The sequence below is a fragment of the Schistocerca americana genome, chromosome 3 (genome assembly GCF_021461395.2).
Source record: "Schistocerca americana isolate TAMUIC-IGC-003095 chromosome 3, iqSchAmer2.1, whole genome shotgun sequence".
Classification (NCBI taxonomy): Eukaryota; Metazoa; Arthropoda; class Insecta; order Orthoptera; family Acrididae; genus Schistocerca; species Schistocerca americana.
In genome coordinates this window covers 403,274,838-403,295,459 of record NC_060121.1, presented here as the reverse complement: position 1 = coordinate 403,295,459, position 20,622 = coordinate 403,274,838, and the positions used below count along the sequence as shown (strand labels likewise).

Below are 20,622 nucleotides of genomic sequence, written 5' to 3'. Positions count from 1 at the left end.
CAGAAGAAATCTCCACCTGCTCATACCCTTACGGATTTATGAACAGCCATGCAGGATTTGTGGTGTCGGTTCACTCCCGCACTACTTCAGTCATTAGCAGAGTCTGTGACACATCGTGTTGCGGTACTTCCGTGTGCTCGTAGGGGCCCTACATGATATTAGGTAGGTGTACCAGCTTCTTTGGCTCTTCAGTGTACAATCAATATGTCGAGATGAGCACCTCTCTTCCCTCGCCATTTGCTGAGTTCACAGTTCTTTCTAAGTCTATTGGTTCATTAATGTCTATAAAATCACAAGTTATGTCACATGTGTGTGTCACATAAAACAAAACAAAAATTGATTAAATAATTAACTAGGAATTAATATGGGCTGCTTATGTGAAGTGTCTCTATGCACTCCTTCCACTCATGTTTGAACGATAACAATCTTTATTGACGGCCAAATATATAAATCACCAATTAACCAATAAATAAATCTTAAATCCCAACATATGATATGTTGGGAGTAAGGGTTGGACAGGTGTACATGATACTGTGTTCATGAAATGTGTGGATGTGGTGGGCTCACCTTTCTTGCAAATTCATGTGATCATGATTATTTAAATTATAGTGTATCATCGATTGTGTATGTGTATCTGATACTAAATGCTCAGGGATGATAACTCAGGGCTGATGGCCTAGAGATAAACATGTACGTACGTGGAAGCTGGGAGGTCGCAGGATCAAATCCCAGTCGCATTTCCGATTTTTCAATCTGTGTTTTAACCTAGCCTTTACATTTCAGTGATGTGAGGAGTCACCTAAAATGACATATTATTTGGATCCACATTAAACTATAGGTCCCCTTTCCACAGTTGAATAACTGAGGTGAGTTAGGGACATGCAAGTCGCCGAAGTAGTGTCCAATTGAAATACTTGTACTTGGCCATTGAGCTGTGCAGAACTGTTACTAGTGATGATAACTGACTCCTTACCAATTGCCTGACACCTCATTTGTAAATGTAGCTCAGTGGATCTGTATGTTATTAATTTTGATATGGATTACAGCTAATACTCATTTATACGTACAATTACAACTGGTAATTTTGATCGTGTATCTATTGGCAAAGTGGTGGTGAATTTGTTCCATTGTCACTTCTGTTATTTCATTATCAGCCATTTTTCATACTCTGCTGCAGTATCTTCCATTATGCCTTTGCAACCACACTGTAGAAGTCTCTGCTGGTCGCCCTCTCTGACTCTGCATGGTGGCCAAGTAGCTACCAGGAGCAGGTTACTGTTGGTGGGTGATGGTTACACATTGGCATTTACTCTCTCAGTTGCGGAGAGCCTTGCAATAGACTTGTTAGACTATGTACTATTGTGACTTTTAAATACTCTCGGCTAGTGTCAAATGCTTTTGCAAGTTGCCTTAACATTCTGATACTGCTTGTGCGTTAGGTGTGTCTAATACATGAACCAGTTGTCTAGGTGGCTTCAAATATAAAATTCAAAAGGACTGATGTTGGGACAAAGTTCATACCATGAAATCAGTACTTCCCTATCTATAATCATAGAATTCATCCATTGTGTCTCCTACAATGTGAATGAAATGTACATAAACTACTTGCTTTCTCTTATTTTCTTCCAGGGGCTAGTACTATAGAAAGTTTGGGTGAATAAAGTTCTTAGAGCCAGCAGTTGTAATACTTGCTGGGAGAATATGTGGCTCTACAAGACAAGATACCTACTATTCCAACCTGTGCATTAATCATGGCAACATCAAATGTCATCATGTTGACGAAAGTTCATAGGTGCAATTTAAACACCCCCTTTTTCATATAGGAAGTTTCGAGAAGAGATATATACCAAAAACTTTATGGTTCAGTTTTCAAACCTACATTTTCATGTAGAGTAACCCTCTCTCTCTCTCCCTCTCTTCTCTCTCTCTCTCTCTCTCTCTCTCTCTCTCTCTCTCTCTCTCTCTCTCCAACACACTCTTTCTCCTCCTAGTGTGTTTCTTTTTTTCTCTGAGCTGGACTTATTAAAATTTAACTTGATCACTATGCACAGTCACCTCCACCCCCACCCCCTCTTCTTCTGCACTGTGGTATTCACCAACCACAGGCTGATGAAAAGTGTGGAAGACAGCAAAAATTGGTGCATCATGTATAACATCTGTATCAAAATGATATGGTTTCCTCATGAAATCTTTCATTTTCCTCTTAGTTTTCTTTCTGTTTTTTTAGCAAATAAACTTAAAGCATGAAGGAAAGTTGGATCCTTTTATAGTTCTACCTCAATCATAACTGATTTTGAATATTAATCTGTGTCTGCTTACCGTATAATCAGATGTATAGCAAACTATATCGTCCTTAACGCTGTCTAAGAGAATTTTCCACTTACATTTGTATACTTTCTTATACAATTTTTACAGGAACAGAAAATGGAAAACGTTCAATAAAGCAGTTTTTTTATTACTTTTCAAACCTTGTTTCTTTACAGGTTTCTTCAGCACAGGAGACAGTGCATCACCCGGAAATTATGGGCTAAAAGACCAAGTTGCAGCTTTAAAGTGGATCCAGCAGAATATTGAATACTTTGGTGGTGACAGTAACAGTGTTACGATATTTGGTCAAGGTGCTGGTGGTGCAAGCGTCCACTACCACATGCTATCATCACTGAGTAAAGGTACATAATTACATACGTACATATGTACATTGCAGTATCACAATAATCGATACACGGAATTGTGACAGATTTAATAAATCTAAATAGAGGTAAGAAAAAATACCTTCCACTTCAGTTCTCAAAAGAGCAGTTTCTTGTGAGTGAAAGGAGTGATGGAGTAGTGTTGTTTCAGAAACAATAGCAATGTTCAGTATCTGAATTTATTTCTTGGTTATCGGCATCATTTCTGTGCCATTGCTCTCATTATAAACTGATGAAAGCTTCTTTTACTAGTGCTAAAACATTGTGTTCGTTTAGTTTGTAATTACAGCAGTCATTGTCAATATGCAGTACATGCGAAATTTTGGCACAGAAAAGTGAACAATGTTGCCTTGAATGTAGTGAACAAATAAATATTTCAGTGGCTTTACTCTATTGCATTCAGTTTGCGAGGAAGTAAAAATGTTTGACTTGTAAGTCTGTTCTATCCTCCAAGCATTGTTACAAACACACTGAGAATCTTAGATTTATGATCCACTTCCAGTGATAAAACCGTCTTTCACCCATCTTACTGAAAGTTTTAATGCATGAATATTTTCTTTAATGGCTATAAGATAATATTTGTATTTGAGGTACCCATGTACTGAAAGTTAGACAGCACCAAGAGAAATAGTTTTGTTTATTTGTCTTTAATTTTCTGGGATGTTAGTTTAGGTTTTTGTCCAACATTATGATGAAAGATACAGTTTCGCAACCTGGGCGCTTGTGTGTATCAAACGAAATTTTCCTGTTGATGTTCTTATTGTTTGAGAACTGATTTTGTTAACATCAGCTCTTGATGATCCTGGTTGTTCCACGTATAACATCACCAGTAACTGTTAAGTCTCCAATTACATACACACAAAAAATAATTTCTGTCAGTTCAAATTCTGATGCAGAATCCATCCTACCTTACTTGTAACATTTTCAATTGCATTGTGTGGAGCTTTTCTGGTGGAGAAAATAGTTTCTCATGTCAGTACACACAAATACATTTCATACAGCATGATAAGAATTTTTCCCCCAGAAAGGTTGATATAAAGACACTAATGTTACATTTAACAATATTATGAAAAGGAAATTTGCTACTCATCATGTAGCGGAGATGCTGAGTCGGAGATAGGCACAGCAAAAAGTCTGTCACAAATTCACATATCTCTCTCTCTCTCTCTCTCTCTCTCTCTCTCTCTCTCTCTCTCTCTCTCTCTCTCTCTCAATCTCTCACTCATCAGATGTGACGGGTCTAGCTTATCCTCTTCTCTGGGTAATCAGGTACGTCAGTCTCCTAAAAGCTTCCTCTCCAAAAACTGTTACTGGTTATAGGAATTTAAAAGCCTCCACTTTTGAAATTATTAGGTACTCGTAGAAAACTTTCCGTTCAGTCATGGTATATTTTCACTACAACAGGAAACCACTTTACCATTTCTTGTATAAACATTTAAACTCTGTTAAGCTAGCTGACCCCCCCATGAACCATGAACCATGGACCTTGCCGTTGGTGGGGAGGCTTGCGTGCCTCAGCGATACAGATGGCCGTACCGTAGGTGCAACCACAACGGAGGGGTATCTGTTGAGAGGCCAGACAAACATGTGGTTCCTGAAGAGGGGCAGCAGCCTTTTCAGTAGTTGCAGGGGCAACAGTCTGGATGATTGACTGATCTGGTCTTGTAACATTAACCAAAATGGCCTTGCTGTGCTGGTACTGCGAACGGATGAAAGCAAGGGGAAACTACAGCCGTAATTTTTCCCGAGGACATGCAGCTTTACTGTATGATTAAATGATGATGGCGTCCTCTTGGGTAAAATATTCCGGAGCTAAAATAGTCCCCCATTCGGATCTCCGGGCGGGGACTACTCAAGAGAACGTCATTATCAGGAGAAAGAAAACTGGCATTCTACGGATCGGAGAGTGGAATGTCAGATCCCTTAATCGGGCAGGTAGGTTAGAAAATTTAAAAAGGGAAATGGATAGGTTAAAGTTAGATATAGTGGGAATTAGTGAAGTTCGGTGGCAGGAGGAACAAGACTTTTGGTCAAACGAATACAGGGTTATAAATACAAAATCAAATAGGGGTAATGCAGGAGTAGGTTTAATAATGAATAAAAAAATAGGAGTGCGGGTTAGCTACTACAAACAGCATAGTGAACGCATTATTGTGGCCAAGATAGACACAAAGCCCATGCCTACTACAGTAGTACAAGTTTATATGCCAACTAGCTCTGCAGATGATGAAGAAATAGATGAAATGTATGATGAGATAAAAGAAATTATTCAGGTAGTGAAGGGAGACGAAAATTTAATAGTCATGGGTGACTGGAATTCGTCAGTAGGAAAAGGGAGAGAAGGAAACATAGTAGGTGAATATGGATTGGGGGGAAGGAATGAGAGAGGAAGCCGCCTTGTAGAATTTTGCACAGAGCATAACTTAATCATAACTAACACTTGGTTCAAGAATCATAAAAGAAGATTGTACACCTGGAAGAATCCTGGAGATACTAAAAGGTATCAGATAGATTATATAATGGTAAGACAGAGATTTAGGAACCAGGTTTTAAATTGTAAGACATTTCCTGGGGCAGATGTGGATTCTGACCACAATCTATTGGTTATGAACTGCAGATTGAAACTGAAGAAAATGCAAAAAGGTGGGAATTTAAGGAGATGGGATCTGGATAAACTGAAAGAACGAGAGGTTGTAGAGAGTTTCAGGGAGAGCATACGGGAACAATTGACAGGAATGGGGGAAAGAAATACAGTAGAAGAAGAATGGGTAGCTCTGAGGGATGAAGTAGTGAAGGCAGCAGACGATCAAGTAGGTAAAAAGACGAGGGCTAATAGAAATCCTTGGGTAACAGAAGAAATATTGAATTTAATTGATGAAAGGAGAAAATATAAAAATGCAGTAAATGAAGCAGGCAAAAAGGAATACAAACGTCTCAAAAATGATATCGACAGGAAGTGCAAAATGGCTAAGCAGGGATGGCTAGAGGACAAATGTAAGGATGTAGAGGTTTGTCTCACTAGGGGTAAGATAGATACTGCCTACAGGAAAATTAAAGAGACCTTTGGAGAGAAGAGAACGACTTGTATGAATATCAAGAGCTCAGATGGCAACCCAGTTCTAAGCAAAGAAGGGAAGGCAGAAAGGTGGAAGGAGTATATAGAGGGTTTATACAAGGGCGATGTACTTGAGGACAATATTATGGAAATGGAAGAGGATGTAGATGAAGACGAAATGGGAGATAAGATACTGCGTGAAGAGTTTGACAGAGCACTGAAAGACCTGAGTCGAAACAAGGCCCCCGGAGTAGACAACATTCCATTAGAACTACTGATGGCCTCGGGAGAGCCAGTCCTGACAAAACTCTACCATCTGGTGAGCAAGATATATGAGACAGGCGAAATACCCTCAGACTTCAAGAAGAATATAATAATTCCAATCCAAAAGAAAGCAGGTGTTGACAGATGTGAAAATTACCGAACTATTAGTTTAATAAGTCACAGCTGCAAAATACTAACACGAATTCTTTACAGACGAATGGAAAAACTGGTAGAAGCCGACCTCGGGGAAGATCAGTTTGGATTCTGTAGAAATGTTCGAACACGTGAGGCAATACTGACCTTACGACTTATCTTAGAAGAAAGTTTAAGAAAAGGCAAACCTACGTTTCTAGCATTTGTAGACTTAGAGAAAGCTTTTGACAATGTTAACTGGAATACTCTCTTTCAAATTCTGAAGGTGGCAGGGGTAAAATACAGGGAGCGAAAGGCTATTTACAATTTGTACAGAAACCAGATGGCAGTTATAAGAGTCGAGGGGCATGAAAGGGAAGCAGTGGTTGGGAAAGGAGTGAGACAGGGTTGTAGCCTTTCCCCGATGTTATTCAATCTGTATATTGAGCAAGCAGTAAAGGAAACAAAAGAAAAATTCGGAGTAGGTATTAAAATCCATGGAGAAGAAATAAAAACGTTGAGGTTCGCCAATGACATTGTAATTCTGTCAGAGACAGCAAAGGACTTGGAAGAGCAGTTGAACGGAATGGACAGTGTCTTGAAAGGTGGATATAAGATGAACATCAACAAAAGCAAAATGAGGATAATGGAATGTAGTCAAATTAAGTCGGGTGATGCTGAGGGAATTAGATTAGGAAATGAGACACTTAAAGTAGTAAAGGAGTTTTGCTATTTAGGGAGTAAAATAACCGATGATGGTCGAAGTAGAGAGGATATAAAATGTAGACTGGCAATGGCAAGGAAAGCGTTTCTGAAGAAGAGAAATTTGTTAACATCGAGTATAGATTTAAATGTCAGGAAGTCGTTTCTGAAAGTATTTGTATGGAGTGTAGCCATGTATGGAAGTGAAACATGGACGATAACTAGTTTGGACAAGAAGAGAATAGAAGCTTTCGAAATGTGGTGCTACAGAAGAATGCTGAAAATAAGGTGGGTAGATCATGTAATTAATGAGGAGGTATTGAATAGGATTGGTGAGAAGAGAAGTTTGTGGCACAACTTGACTAGAAGAAGGGATCGGTTGGTAGGACATGTTTTGAGGCATCGAGGGATCACAAATTTAGCATTGGAGGGCACCGTGGAGGGTAAAAATCGTAGAGGGAAACCAAGAGATCAATACACTGAGCAGATTCAGAAGGATGTAGGTTGCAGTAGGTACTGGGAGATGAAGAAGCTTGCACAGGATAGAGTAGCATGGAGAGCTGCATCAAACCAGTCTCAGGACTGAAGACCACAACAACAACAACAACAACAACAAGCTAGCTGAGTCATCAAACATTAGACTCTAGTAATATACATTTATATCATGGTTGGTTTAGTAACCACCACAAATTATTAATATGTCTCGCCTCTAGGGAGTCCCATACATGAAGTAAGTAAAAGTCTCTATTCATCCGTGCTTCATCTGTCTCTTTAACAATTATCACAGTACTATAAACCACAGAATATTATATAAACACTCCTTGTCCTTTTAATACAGCTTCTAAGGCACGACCGGCAAACACTTGTCGGTGCCTTTCGTCTGATACAGCTCCTGTCCTCCCATGACAAACATCAATCCTGCACACACAGACGTGTTGCGCAGTAAATAGGCTCTCTCACACTTACCTTTAAAAAATAGTGTGTTCGAGGTGGCAGAATATCGAGTGGTTCCAGAACATACGTGGAAATTTTCGAATCGCTACAAATCCCCCTCCTTAGATCGAACATGAGATATTTTATACATAATCAGTATGTACATTAATATCATACCGAATGACAATCCACTTTTTAAAAGTAATCATTTACTGCATAAGTTTATATACACAATTTTTTCATAAATCCTTGTACCCAATAGAGCAGGCTTCCGATTTTTGTCTTTCTGCTGATTCTTTACTCTACTTCGTTTGTTAGAACAGAAGCCTCTACTTAAGATATCATTCCGCAGTGTCTTATGAATGGTGAGGACTCTCTCTCTTCAGCTCCAATCGTTAATTCCAGGTGTCTTGGAAACTTAAATATTTCATCCTTTATTCTAATTTTTTGTACTGTTTTTCGCCGTCTGCAATCTGGAGGGACTCTGGGAAAAATGATAGAATCCAAATTTACCAGTGTAATTCCTACCAAATGTGTGACTTCTGTCATGATGCTGCCCTTTTCCTTTTAGGAACAGTACCTATACCTTACATATTGGTTGACCGTATGAGTGCACTTCCTCCTTCCGTTTAACTCCTATTCTGCTATGGTACAGGTCAATCCCCTTCTTGGTGCCCCTGTCCGCACAGTATAGGTCAGCCTTTCTTAGTTCTGCTTTTTATATCCAAATAAATACTGGGTGCGCCCTCCTTATCCTTCTTGAGTAGGCCTCATGGTTCATTGCCCTACATCTTTATGTACACTATAATTAAATATTCTCTGGAAAAATTAAAAATCTACTTCACTCTCGCTTTTTAATACTTCATTACATACTTATATATAAAAACAAAGATGAGGTGACTTACCGAACAAAAGCGCTGGCAGGTCGATAGACACACACACAAACAAACACAAACATACACACAAAATTCAAGCTTTCGCAACAAACTGTTGCCCCATCAGGAAAGAGGGAAGGAGAGGGGAAGACGAAAGGAAGTGGGTTTTAAAGGAGAGGGTAAGGAGTCATTCCAATCCCGGGAGCGGAAAGACTTACCTTAGGGGGAAAAAGGACAGGTATACACTCGCACACACGCACATATCCATCCACACATACAGACACAAGCAGACATATTTAAGACATTGGTCTTTAAATATGTCTGCTTGTGTCTGTATGTGTGGATGGATATGTGCGTGTGTGCGAGTGTATACCTGTCCTTTTTCCCCCTAAGGTAAGTCTTTCCGCTCCCGGGATTGGAATGACTCATTACCCTCTCCTTTAAAACCCACTTCCTTTCGTCTTCCCCTCTCCTTCCCTCTTTCCTGATGCGGCAACAGTTTGTTGCGAAAGCTTGAATTTTGTGTGTATGTTTGTGTTTGTTTGTGTGTGTGTCTATCGACCTGCCAGCGCTTTTGTTCGGTAAGTCACCTCATCTTTGTTTTTATATATAATTTTTCCCACGTGGAATGTTTCCTTCCATTATATTGATATCATTACATACTTACATACCCAAGAGTCCTCCTTTACTCATCAACTTCTACACTTTCAGCATACACCATGTCTACATATTTTAAACTATAAGAGTCCCACTATCCTACCAGTCATCAGAATACTTGTTAGGCTAACCTTCTTTGATGCTTTCCTCTCTGGCTTATGTCCTCCTTTCTTACTCACGCATCCTTCTTGTGCATACTTGATGTGGAATCATTCTAGTCTTATATACTTACGCAATTATCATTGTTCTTCTACACTTACACACATATGTGATATAGAATCATCATTGTCCATATATCTATGTATATATCTCTATTTTGTAAATATGTGATGTAGAACCATTACAGTAAACAGCAATGTGTGCAAATTTCCCTAAAGTGTTCCTAAATAACCATGTGTGCGATGTAGAACTGCCACAGTAAACAACAATGTGTGCATCCTTTCCTGATGTACACATTCCTTTCCCCCTACAACGTTTGACGGTTCTCCCCTTTTTGATGTGTAATTTCATTGTTTGTGTACTCATATTTCTTTGTGTGTATGCGTGAGTGTTTTTGTGTTGTCAGATTCTTCGGCCTACTTATATGAAATAAGTTTTAGGTTATTGGAAACCGCAGAAATTAGGAAGAACTTCTGCGATAGAAGTAGTTGAGTATGGAAAGAGGGAAAGATAGATAGGTACTCAAATGAGAAGTAAGAAAGGAAGAAGGAGAAATGGTTGCTAATATCGAAGAGGTGAAAGAAGATAGCCTCAAAGACAGGAAACCCTTCCCGGCCCCCTTTCCCAGAGTCATCCCTACCTAGCTGGTACTAGAATGAGAAGCCGGAGGAGGTATGGTGTTAATCGTCTCCTACAGAATGGACATTCTCACCTTCACCCTTGAGCTCCCCAAAGAAAATCTTAGCAATCCCTATGGAATGGCAAATGGTGAAGAATAAGTCACACTTGTTCGCGAGGGTCGTTTGAAAGGTATGATGTGTGTTTAGTGTTAGTCATGCTTGTTCCTACACTTACCACCCCTTTGAAAATCGATACAAACCCTCCCATCTACATTACATCTCATAAAAGGTAAAAAATATTCTGTATTAAGTATCAAATTATGTGTCACATTATTGTTATTTAACTATTCACACAATATTGTATCTCATGTTAACTTAATATCAGTTTCAGTTTATCAGAGTGAATATGCTCCAAAAATTATAAATTTTATCTTTTACTTGAACACTTTACCTTCATTATGAAACTAGTAATCTCGTGAATTCTGAAATTATTTTAAAAGTTATGTGCTAGCTATGGTTCTCCCTATCTACCCAGAAACATGTGGCAAATAAGGGTTTACCAGACAGCTTTCAAGAAATTCATTGTTACAGTACTTATAATGACATATCGATAGAGCATACTCCATTAATGACATTGATTCCATTTAGACCTCTACACACCGGTTTGCAAGGCAAACTGGAGAAGAGATTACCTTCAAACAATAGCTTAGGAAAAAATAAGACCTAACTACTTGGATGGCGGGAGAGACTGGCTGGCTCGGCAAAAATAAGATTTAACTATAGGTGGATGGCGGGGGAGACTGGCTGGCTAGGCAAATTTAGTCTATCTTACCTCAGAGGTAATGTGCGCACCCATTCCCATCTCCTGTCACCACCTAGCAATTCAAAATAAGTTGGGATAACATGGGACGAGTCATGAAGATAGGCACGTGCACCCCTGGAATAACAGAAGACGACGCTATAAAATTTCCTAGTGGGCGCAACTCTCTACTCTCTAACACTGAAGACAACTTAATCCAAATACTTAGTGGGCACAATCCTCTAACAACCGAGGACGACTCAGTCGCATACCAAGAGCAGTTTTGGTTGATGTAATCACAGTTCCTCACTGCTATGTTTCTCTATTAAACTGTAGTTGGGGGGGATAATAGGATAGTGTAAGAAGTAGGGGGAATTGAGTGCAGGAAAATTTTATGACAGAAGAAACACCAAAAACAAATAGGGATCCGATGGCCGTCACTGTGCTCATTAACACAGAATATTAATGTCCCCGGGAGACAGATGTGACTCCGCCCGGATCCCATGGATCTGACATTAACTTCACGTGTTGTTGTTGTTCTACATCTACATTTATACTCCGCAAGCCACCCAACGGTGTGTGGCGGAGGGCACTTTACGTGCCACTGTCATTATCTCCCTTTCCTGTTCCAGTCGCGTATGGTTCGCGGGAAGAACGACTGTCTGAAAGCCTCCGTGCGCGCTCTAATCTCTCTAATTTTACATTCGTGATCTCCTCGGGAGGTATAAGTAGGGGGAAGCAATATATTCGATACCTCATCCAGAAACGCACCCTCTCGAAACCTGGCGAGCAATCTACACCGCGATGCAGAGCGCCTCTCTTGCAGAGTCTGCCACTTGAGTTTATTAAACATCTCCGTAACGCTATCACGGTTACCAAATAACCCTGTGACGAAACGCGCCGCTCTTCTTTGGATCTTCTCTATCTCCTCCATCAAACCAATCTGGCACGGATCCCACACTGATGAGCAATACTCAAGTATAGGTCGAACGAGTGTTTTGTAAGCCACCTCCCTTGTTGATGGACCACACTTTCTAAGCACTCTCCCAATGAATCTCAACCTGGTACCCGCCTTACCAACAATTAATTTTATATGATCATTCCACTTCAAATCGTTCCGCACGCATACTCCCAGATATTTTACAGAAGTAACTGCTACCAGTGTTCGTTCCGCTATCATATAATCATACAATAAAGGATCCTTCTTTCTATGTATTCGCAATACATTACATTTGTCTGTGTTAAGGGACAGTTGCCACTCCCTGCACTCGTTGTTGTTGTTGTGGTCTTCAGTCCTGAGACTGGTTTGATGCAGCTCTCCATGCTACTCTATCCTGTGCAAGCTTCATCATCTCCCAGTACTTACTGCAACCTACATCCTTCTGAATCTGCTTAATGTATTCATCTCTTGGTCTCCCTCTACGATTTTTACCCTCCACGCTGCCCTCCAATGCTAAATTTGTGATCCCTTGATGCCTCAGAACATGTCCTACCAACCGATCCCTTCTTCTAGACAAGTTATGCCACAAACTCCTCTTCTCCCCAATTCTGTTCAATACCTCCTCATTAGTTATGTGATCTACCCATCTAATCTTCAGCATTCTTCTGTAGCACCACATTTCGAAAGCTTCTATTCTCTTCTTGTCCAAACTATTTATCGTCCATGTTTCACTTCCATACATGGCTACACTCCATACAAATACTTTCAGAAACGACTTCCTGACACTTAAATCTATACTCGATGTTAACAAATTTCTCTTCTTCAGAAACTCTTTCCTTGCCATTGCCAGTCGACATTTTATATCCTCTCTACTTCGACCATCATCAGTTATTTTGCTCCCCAAATAGCAAAACTTGTTTGCTACTTTAAGTGTCTCATTTCCTAATCTAATTCCCTCAGCATCACCCGACTTAATTCGGCTACATTCCATTATCCTCGTTTTGCTTTTGTTGATGTTCATCTTGTATCCTCCTTTCGAGACACTGTCCATTCCGTTCAACTGCTCTTCCAAGTCCTTTGCTGTGTCTGACAGAATTACAATGTCATCGGCGAACCTCAATGTTTTTATTTATTCTCCATGGATTTTAATACCTATTCCGAATTTTTCTTTTGTTTCCTTTACTGCTTGCTCAATATACAGATTGAATAACATCGGGGAGAGGCTACAACCCTGTCTCACTCCCTTCCCAACCACTGCTTCCCTTTCATGCCCCTCGACTCTTATAACTGCCATCTGGTTTCTGTACAAATTGTAAATAGCCTTTCGCTCCCTGTATTTTACCCCCGCCACCTTCAGAATTTGGAAGAGAGTATTCCAGTCAATATTGTCAAATGCTTTCTCTAAGTCTACAAATGCTAGAAATGTAGGTTTGCCTTTCCTTAACCTTTCTTCTAAGATGAGTTGTAGGGTCAGTATTGCCTCACGTGTTCCAATATTTCTATGGAATCCAAACTGATCTTCCCCACTTACTTGAAACAGTTCTCTTATCTTGTTATGCCTGGTTGCTATGGCGACTCAGAATATCTTCTTCCCATTTCCATCTTAAAATTCCCCTTTTCTTAGAGTCCTGTCACTTAGGTCGCCACATTCTAATGTTTTGACGACACGAGGAGCAGTGCAAAACTGGATTGCATTCACAATTCACACCTATCTCTCATCAGTTGACATACATGATGGGTCTAGCTGATCCTCTTCTCTGGATAATCAGCTATGTCGATCTCCCAGAAACTTCTTCTCCAAAGACTATCACTGGTTGTAGGAATTTAAAAGACTCCACTTTTGATATAATTGGGTACTTGTAGAAAACTTTCAGTTCAATCATGGTATATTTTCACGTCAACAGGAGACCACTTTACCATTTCTTGTATAAACGTTTAAACTCTGTTAAGCCAACTGAGTCATCAAATGTTAGACTCTATTAATATACATTTATATCATGATTGGTTTAATAACCACCACAAATTATTAACATGTCTCTCCTCTAGTTAGTCCCATACATGAAATAAGTAAAAGTCTCTATTCAATCCATGATTCACCTGTCTCTTTAACATTTATCACAATACCATAAACCATGGAATATTATACAAACACTACTTGTCCTTTTAATAGAGCTTCCAAGGCGCAACCGGCAAACACTTGTTGGTGCCGCTCGTCTGACGCAGCTCCTGTCCTTCCATGACAAATGTCAATCCTGCACATACAGTCCTGTGTTGTACAGTAAATAGGCGCTCTCACACTTATCTTTAAAACATCACATGTTTGAGGTGGCAGAAGGTTGAGTGGTTCCAGAATTTACGTGGAAATTCTCGAATCACTACAGAGTGTGCGTGCGCGCGCACACGGTATGGAGGTCTATTTTTGGCAAAGTTCTTACTGGCCAGAAGCTTTATTTGTGACAGTCTTTTTGTTGTGCCTATCTGCGACTTAGCATCTCCACTATATGGCAAGTAGCAAGTTCCTTTTCATAATATTGTTACATTCGATCGTGGATGTTCCAATTTGATTTAATGTAACATTTAAATTTTTTCTTAACAGTAAACATAAACTATGAACAAATGTAATTGCCATAGTGTTTCTGGATGCTTATTATTCTATAACAGATATCCGTGAGCCTTCTAGAAGCTTTTCTGCCAAAACCCATCTTCTTGTTTGATGTCCTCTAATAGCATGTACAGTGCCTGTTCCAGGTTGCAAGTTGTCCCTTCCACCACCCATAAGAAAACATAGAGAAGTATCAGCTCTTAAATACCACACTGGATACCTATAAATATGTACATATGTATATTCGTATGAATGAATGACTCACAATTATAATAGCAGTACAGAATATGTCATTAGTCCATCCTGAACTTTCCATTGTTTAACTAATAGTTTTAGAAGCAGGTACAACACTTTGAATGGAACTTTACCATTAATTAATTTATTCTTGTGCATTCACAGTGTAACATTTGGCCTCATGTAAACTTCTGATGACTTGTGTGTTAGAAATTCTAAAAAGAACTCATTTTCAGTATTAGTCATGTACTGAAAGGTGTGGCGATAGAAGTTTGTTAGAGTTGATTTTTCTACGCACACTGTAGCACAAGGTCTAATCAGGAAATGTGCATCCTCTGATAATCCTACCATCGTAAATTTATTTTGTATAAGCTGGGTGTTAGTGACAACTTTACATTTAGTTGCTTTGTTTGTAGTTAGTGCTGTCAAGTATTAGAACATCTTTATTAGTCAGTTTAGTATATTCCCTTGTATATTTATTTGTTTACAGTTGTGTAACTTGTAGTACTTTTTTTTACTACTACAAGGTCTCTTTCATGCTGCTATTTCTCAGAGTGGCACTGCTTTATGTCCATGGGCCTCGTCTCGGGAACCCACACTGTATGCCAATAAACTGGGGTCCTTGGTTGGCTGCTCTAGGACGTCAGCTGCTGAACTTGTGCAGTGTCTTAGAAAAAAAGAAGGGAGAATTATTATTGAAGCCGATAGACAGTTTCTGGTAAGGACACACATTATTTTAGATCTTTGCAATAAACAGTGAGTGGTATTTGGGTTTATTAGAGCAAACTATGAGTGTTAATTATAGGGAGCGTTGTTCTTCTGAATGAAGCAGCATGTGTATACGTGCAGAAGTCATTTCAAGTCTTAGAACTTAGGGCTATATATTCTCTGATATTTTCATGAGGACATTGACTCTGTATTATTGTCACAATATAGTTTGTTGTGCTTGTATCATGTCAGCACGTTGATATATACTTGCACTGGTTACTTTAATCTGTAAACTTTCAGGTGCTGTCAAAACTTGTTAATACTACAGAGTATCCGTAAATAATTAGCACTGTGTAATGCCCATATCAGATATTGTACCAGCTGTTGGTACGCGTGCAACAGGATGCACTACCTAATATGTTCCAAAACACAGTGCATAAAAATGGGATTCTTCCGCACTCGTGCCTTGGATTCTATTCATAGTTCAAGGTTAAAGTGTTTTGGATAACTCTTGGACTAGGAACCACTTGTATAGTCAACAGAATGATCATCTTAGTGTCACTGTGCTACAGTACAGGGTCAAAGTATGAACATTACCCACTTCCTGCTGCTTAAGGAAATGAAGCAAATAGGTTAGTTTTTTTTCGCATTTGATGTGGTCTATGAATGGCCTTAAGGGGCTTTTGGAGGCATTGTTAGTTCATGGATGTTTTCTTAGACCCCCCCCCCCCCCCAGCCAATAAAAAACAAAAAAACTATCATTTTTTTCATACCAAAACCAAGCTGTGGAATCGAAAATGGCTATGTACAGCAAATAGCTGAAATTTTTATTGATATCTTTACTGTTTCCAAGATACAGAGATTCAAAGTTACTTTACACATACATGCAAAATAAGCATGTAAAATCTGGTGTGAGGCAAAATCTAAATAATAAAAAACTGCAGCAAATAGCTCAGATTTGAACATTATATTATCTAGGCATTTATCGAGAAATGCCATCTTCCTGTTTTCAAAAATCTCTATCTGTTTTTGAGAAACACCCCAAAAACATGGTTGTTGGGTACAAAAACTGATCCCCAGATTACAGGACAGCTATGAACAGGAAATGGCTGTAATTTCTGTAATATATTCCTAAGATCATGATCTTGAACAACCTTGAACATTTCTTGATAGCTTTATCCGTTTTCTAGATACAGTAGTTCAAAGTTACCATACCTGCTCATGTAAAAACACACACACACACAAAATCTGATGTGAGGAGAAAATATAGTCTATAAAGTGACATAATATGGAGGGACATGCTACGAAGTGTCTCATTTATCATCAGAAGGGTTTTGGGAATCCCATGTATTACTGAGGCACATGCAAAATTTTTGTGGACTTGAAATTCATTCTGAGGTGTAAAATTAGTTTTGAGTTATTTCAATTTCATTGTATAAGCTATCAAAAGTTTACTGAACCATAAAGTTCTTTTCATATGGGTGACATGTCCTGTTGTGGCAGGGCAGAGAAGGAAAACAGCAGAAAAACACTGCTATCGGAGACCAAAAAAGGCATATAAGCTCCTGACATGTTCTGTAGGGCGGACATCCACATCCAAGCTTTAACATTTTTTCAAAGAAAATTCTGCACTGGCTGTATGAATGATTTTTATTAAATGTGTGACCAGTTTCACACCACTTATTGGTGCGTCCTTAGGCAATCTGTACAAAAAATAATATAAGAGCGCGTATGAACTATTTGATCCCCCCAATTCTTAGGTGTAAATTAAACTTTTAAATAGCCAGTTTCTTGATTGAAACAAGAAAGTACTCACATACATTTTCTATAAAAGACCCTTGTGCCTCATATCGGCCTGGGCATTAAGTGAGGAGCGAGGGGATTTCTTCAGAACTCTGAAGATTTCAACCTCTTCCAAAACATTGAGAGTGTTGCCCTTACTTTCAAAGTGTAACACCTGCATGTTGTTCCGGATACCGGTGATACAGAGACCCGTTTCCTGCAAATGCGCACCTATGGCCGATTTTGAACCTGGCTTGCTGATGTGCTCCTTAAATTTTTAACAAAGATTTCTAAATTTTAACTACCACTTTCACCAGATGACTGTATATTGGACGTGAATAGTGGGGAGTGGTTACAGTGCGATATTCAATGTTACTATGTTGTAAATAGCATATCTGAGTACTTTCTTGCTTCATTCAAAAAACTGGCTATTTAAAAGTTTAATTTACACCTCAGAAATGGGGGACCAAATAGTTTATATGAGCTCTTATTATATTATTTTTTGCACAGATTGCCTGAGGATGCGCTGATAAGTGGTGTGAAACCGGTCACAGATTTAATAAAAATCATTCATATGGCCAGTGCAGAATTTTCTCGGAAAAAATATAAGCTCCTGTTTAAAAGACTCTGAAAACTGGGCTATCAGCTGCCTCATTCTGCCTTCTTCAGCAGCTTTAAAAATTTTCCCAAAAAATTTTGGCACACAAACATATTCATGTTTCTTTGTGCCAATAGAGAAGGAGACGTTGGCAGTGGAAAAGAGACAGAAAGCTAATAAATACTGGAAGATACTTAAAGCTAGCAGAGTTCATAAAATGACTGTTGAGTAAGAAGCATACATGGAACAGGCAGAGACCTCGGTGATTTTACTGTGGTTCCAGCATGGTATGCAAACTTTTTGAAATGTTTTATTATTGAAATAATCTCCATTACATTGGAATTATCATTTTAAACACATTCTGTACGGTTTTAGATTAACTAAAGCAGTGCAGATTCATTCCAGAATTATCATATTTCTGGTGACAATAATCCTTATCTTGTATTATTAGAATGATGTAGTGCGTGTTTAATGATTTTCTACGCAGACTGCACATAGAATTCAAGATTATGATGAAAGCTGTAATTTTTTAAAAAATATTTTGAGAAAATATCATGATTGTATTTCAGCTGTTCGTCGGTTGACAGATTTACACAGAAGGACACTGTTGATTTAATTTGATAGAGGTAAATACTGTTTCAATATACAGAGAGATCTATGTGCAGGCAAATGAGTTAGGGCTCCCATAGACAATTAAACAATATCCCAAATTTCATATGTTTGTCAAATTATTTGGCAGTGCGCTGTTCTGTTTGATGTATTTATCAAACAGACTGGATTCAGTGGGTTTGAGAGAAAATATTGACAGCTAATTGACAGATATGTTTGACTTATCAAGCATATTATTGTCAAACAATAGTCTGCCAGACTATTAACTACAACTTTGAGATATCTAGCAACTGGAGCAGATTTCACAGATTTGAAGTTTATATCCTGCACTGCACTTCATACGTTACCACTAGTGTCAAAATACTTCATGCTACGATACACACATTGTGACAGCTGCTTGAAAATTGAAGTTAAATTTGAAAAACTTGGTACATCTACATGCTTGTTTGACAAACCTGTGGGTGGAAAATTGCAAATTTTATAAAAAGTTTGATCATTGTAAACAGAGAGCCCTGAGCCTTTGCAGAAACATTTTTCAATATTTGAGTGTCTACACCTGACTGTCCTCCTAAAGCTTTTTAATAGAATCTGGTCTGAGGGACTGTACTCTGATTCTTGGAGGGGAAACAATCATGATCATCCTCCTGAAACCCAGAAAGAATCACACAAAGTAGTTCCAGTTACCGTTTGCAGCTGTAAAGAGAAAACGTTGGAACAGGTGATCAGCTGCTACTTAGTGGGTTTTAGAAATTCTCAGACAACTTTTGTGTTTTTTGTAGGTACCAGCTACACCTGACAATCTAATACCCCTGTAGGCAGTGATAAGAGGTTTCTTGCATAGGCATTGCTTGATAGGAGTGTTTGGTGATTTTGCAAAGGCCTGTGATATTACATCAACAGTTTTATGAATAAGGCTTCCAGGGTAGTCTTCCATTTATAATGTGATTCTTCCTTTCAGGAAGATATTTTAGATTGAGTTTGCAGTGCCTTTCCATTATGACAAACCAAGGAGAATGTTCTTCCTCAGGAGAGCATGATAAATGTTACTCTCTCAGCAGTAATTCCCTCCCCTCAGGAACCCTGTGCCATGCGTGAATGATTTTACAATCTTTTGCTTATCATGTTGTCTTAAAGTGACAGCTCAACAAGTGCAACTAACATTAAGACAACTAGAATTGTGTGCTAAAATCATGTGCTTCCTTTTCCCCACTAGATGTTTTTCCTTTTCCCCCTTGATAAATGTTAAGTGTGGTTTAGTCATGTACATCATCCATACTAAGAACTTCATGCACCAGTTGTCAAATGTATGATTATCTACAACAACATGTTTAGAGACTACATTATCCCATTATCAAGTGCTCAATACTTCTATGATGTTACGCACTGTCCAGAGCAAAAGCCACACATTTGCATTGTCAAACGTAAAACTCTTCCTAGAGCATTTCAGGTCTTACGAGGGTAGAACATGCCAACATGAGATGCTCTAGGAAGAGTTTTAAGTTTGACTATGCTTGTATGCCGCTGGCTTTTACTTTCGACAATGTCTTACAGCATAGAAGCTTTAAGCACATGATAATGGGACAATGTATTCCCAACATGTGTTTTGGTAAATGTACTACACATTTACAAATGGTACATAACATTCACAGTAACGATTCATGAAACAGTTGTGTGATAGCTTCACAACAAATAAAATATTTTTAATCAATTCATACTGTGACTGGAGGACACAGCTCTTAGTTTTAAGGAATCAGTCAAGTTCTTGGTCTTCATTTTTGAAAAGAAACTCAACTGGTTGCTGCACTTGAAGCATCTCAAAGCAAGACCTTTAAAAGCTCCAAATATCTTAAAGTGCCTTAGTAGTAGATAGTGGAGGGCAGACAGATCCTCCCACATGTTATTTTACAGAGCTTTTGTTCGATCATCGCTGGACTACAATACTCTGTATATGATTCTGTATGATTACCATATTTAAAGACTTTGGACTTCTTTCACCATGAGAGCCATAGATTGGTGATAGAAGCTGCCAAGACAGATGCTGTACCCAGCTTTGATGCTGAGAATGGGGAACCACCTCTAACCATGGTGTGACATGCATGTAATGTCTACTCAATCCCTCAGTCTCTGGCCTTTAATCTTGTGTGACCAGCTGCAGAACAAATACATGTAATTTGCAGAAAAGCAAGAGACCGTTTTTTTTTTTAGATGAGCAGTGTTATTTAATATCTATTTACACTGATGAGTCCAAGCAAGGCTATACTGT

The 20,622-nt window shown here is 38.8% G+C and overlaps 1 protein-coding gene across 1 annotated transcript in view; it reads left to right on the top strand.

Moving 5' to 3' along the window:
• Nucleotides 1–20,622, top strand: part of LOC124606793 (venom carboxylesterase-6-like) — a 142,004-nt gene that overhangs the window by 73,065 nt on the left and 48,317 nt on the right. Inside the window, exons 4-5 of the mRNA XM_047138862.1 lie at nucleotides 2,484–2,669; nucleotides 15,190–15,380. Coding sequence (XP_046994818.1) covers nucleotides 2,484–2,669; nucleotides 15,190–15,380 — 377 coding nt within the window. The remainder of the gene's footprint in view (nucleotides 1–2,483; nucleotides 2,670–15,189; nucleotides 15,381–20,622) is intronic.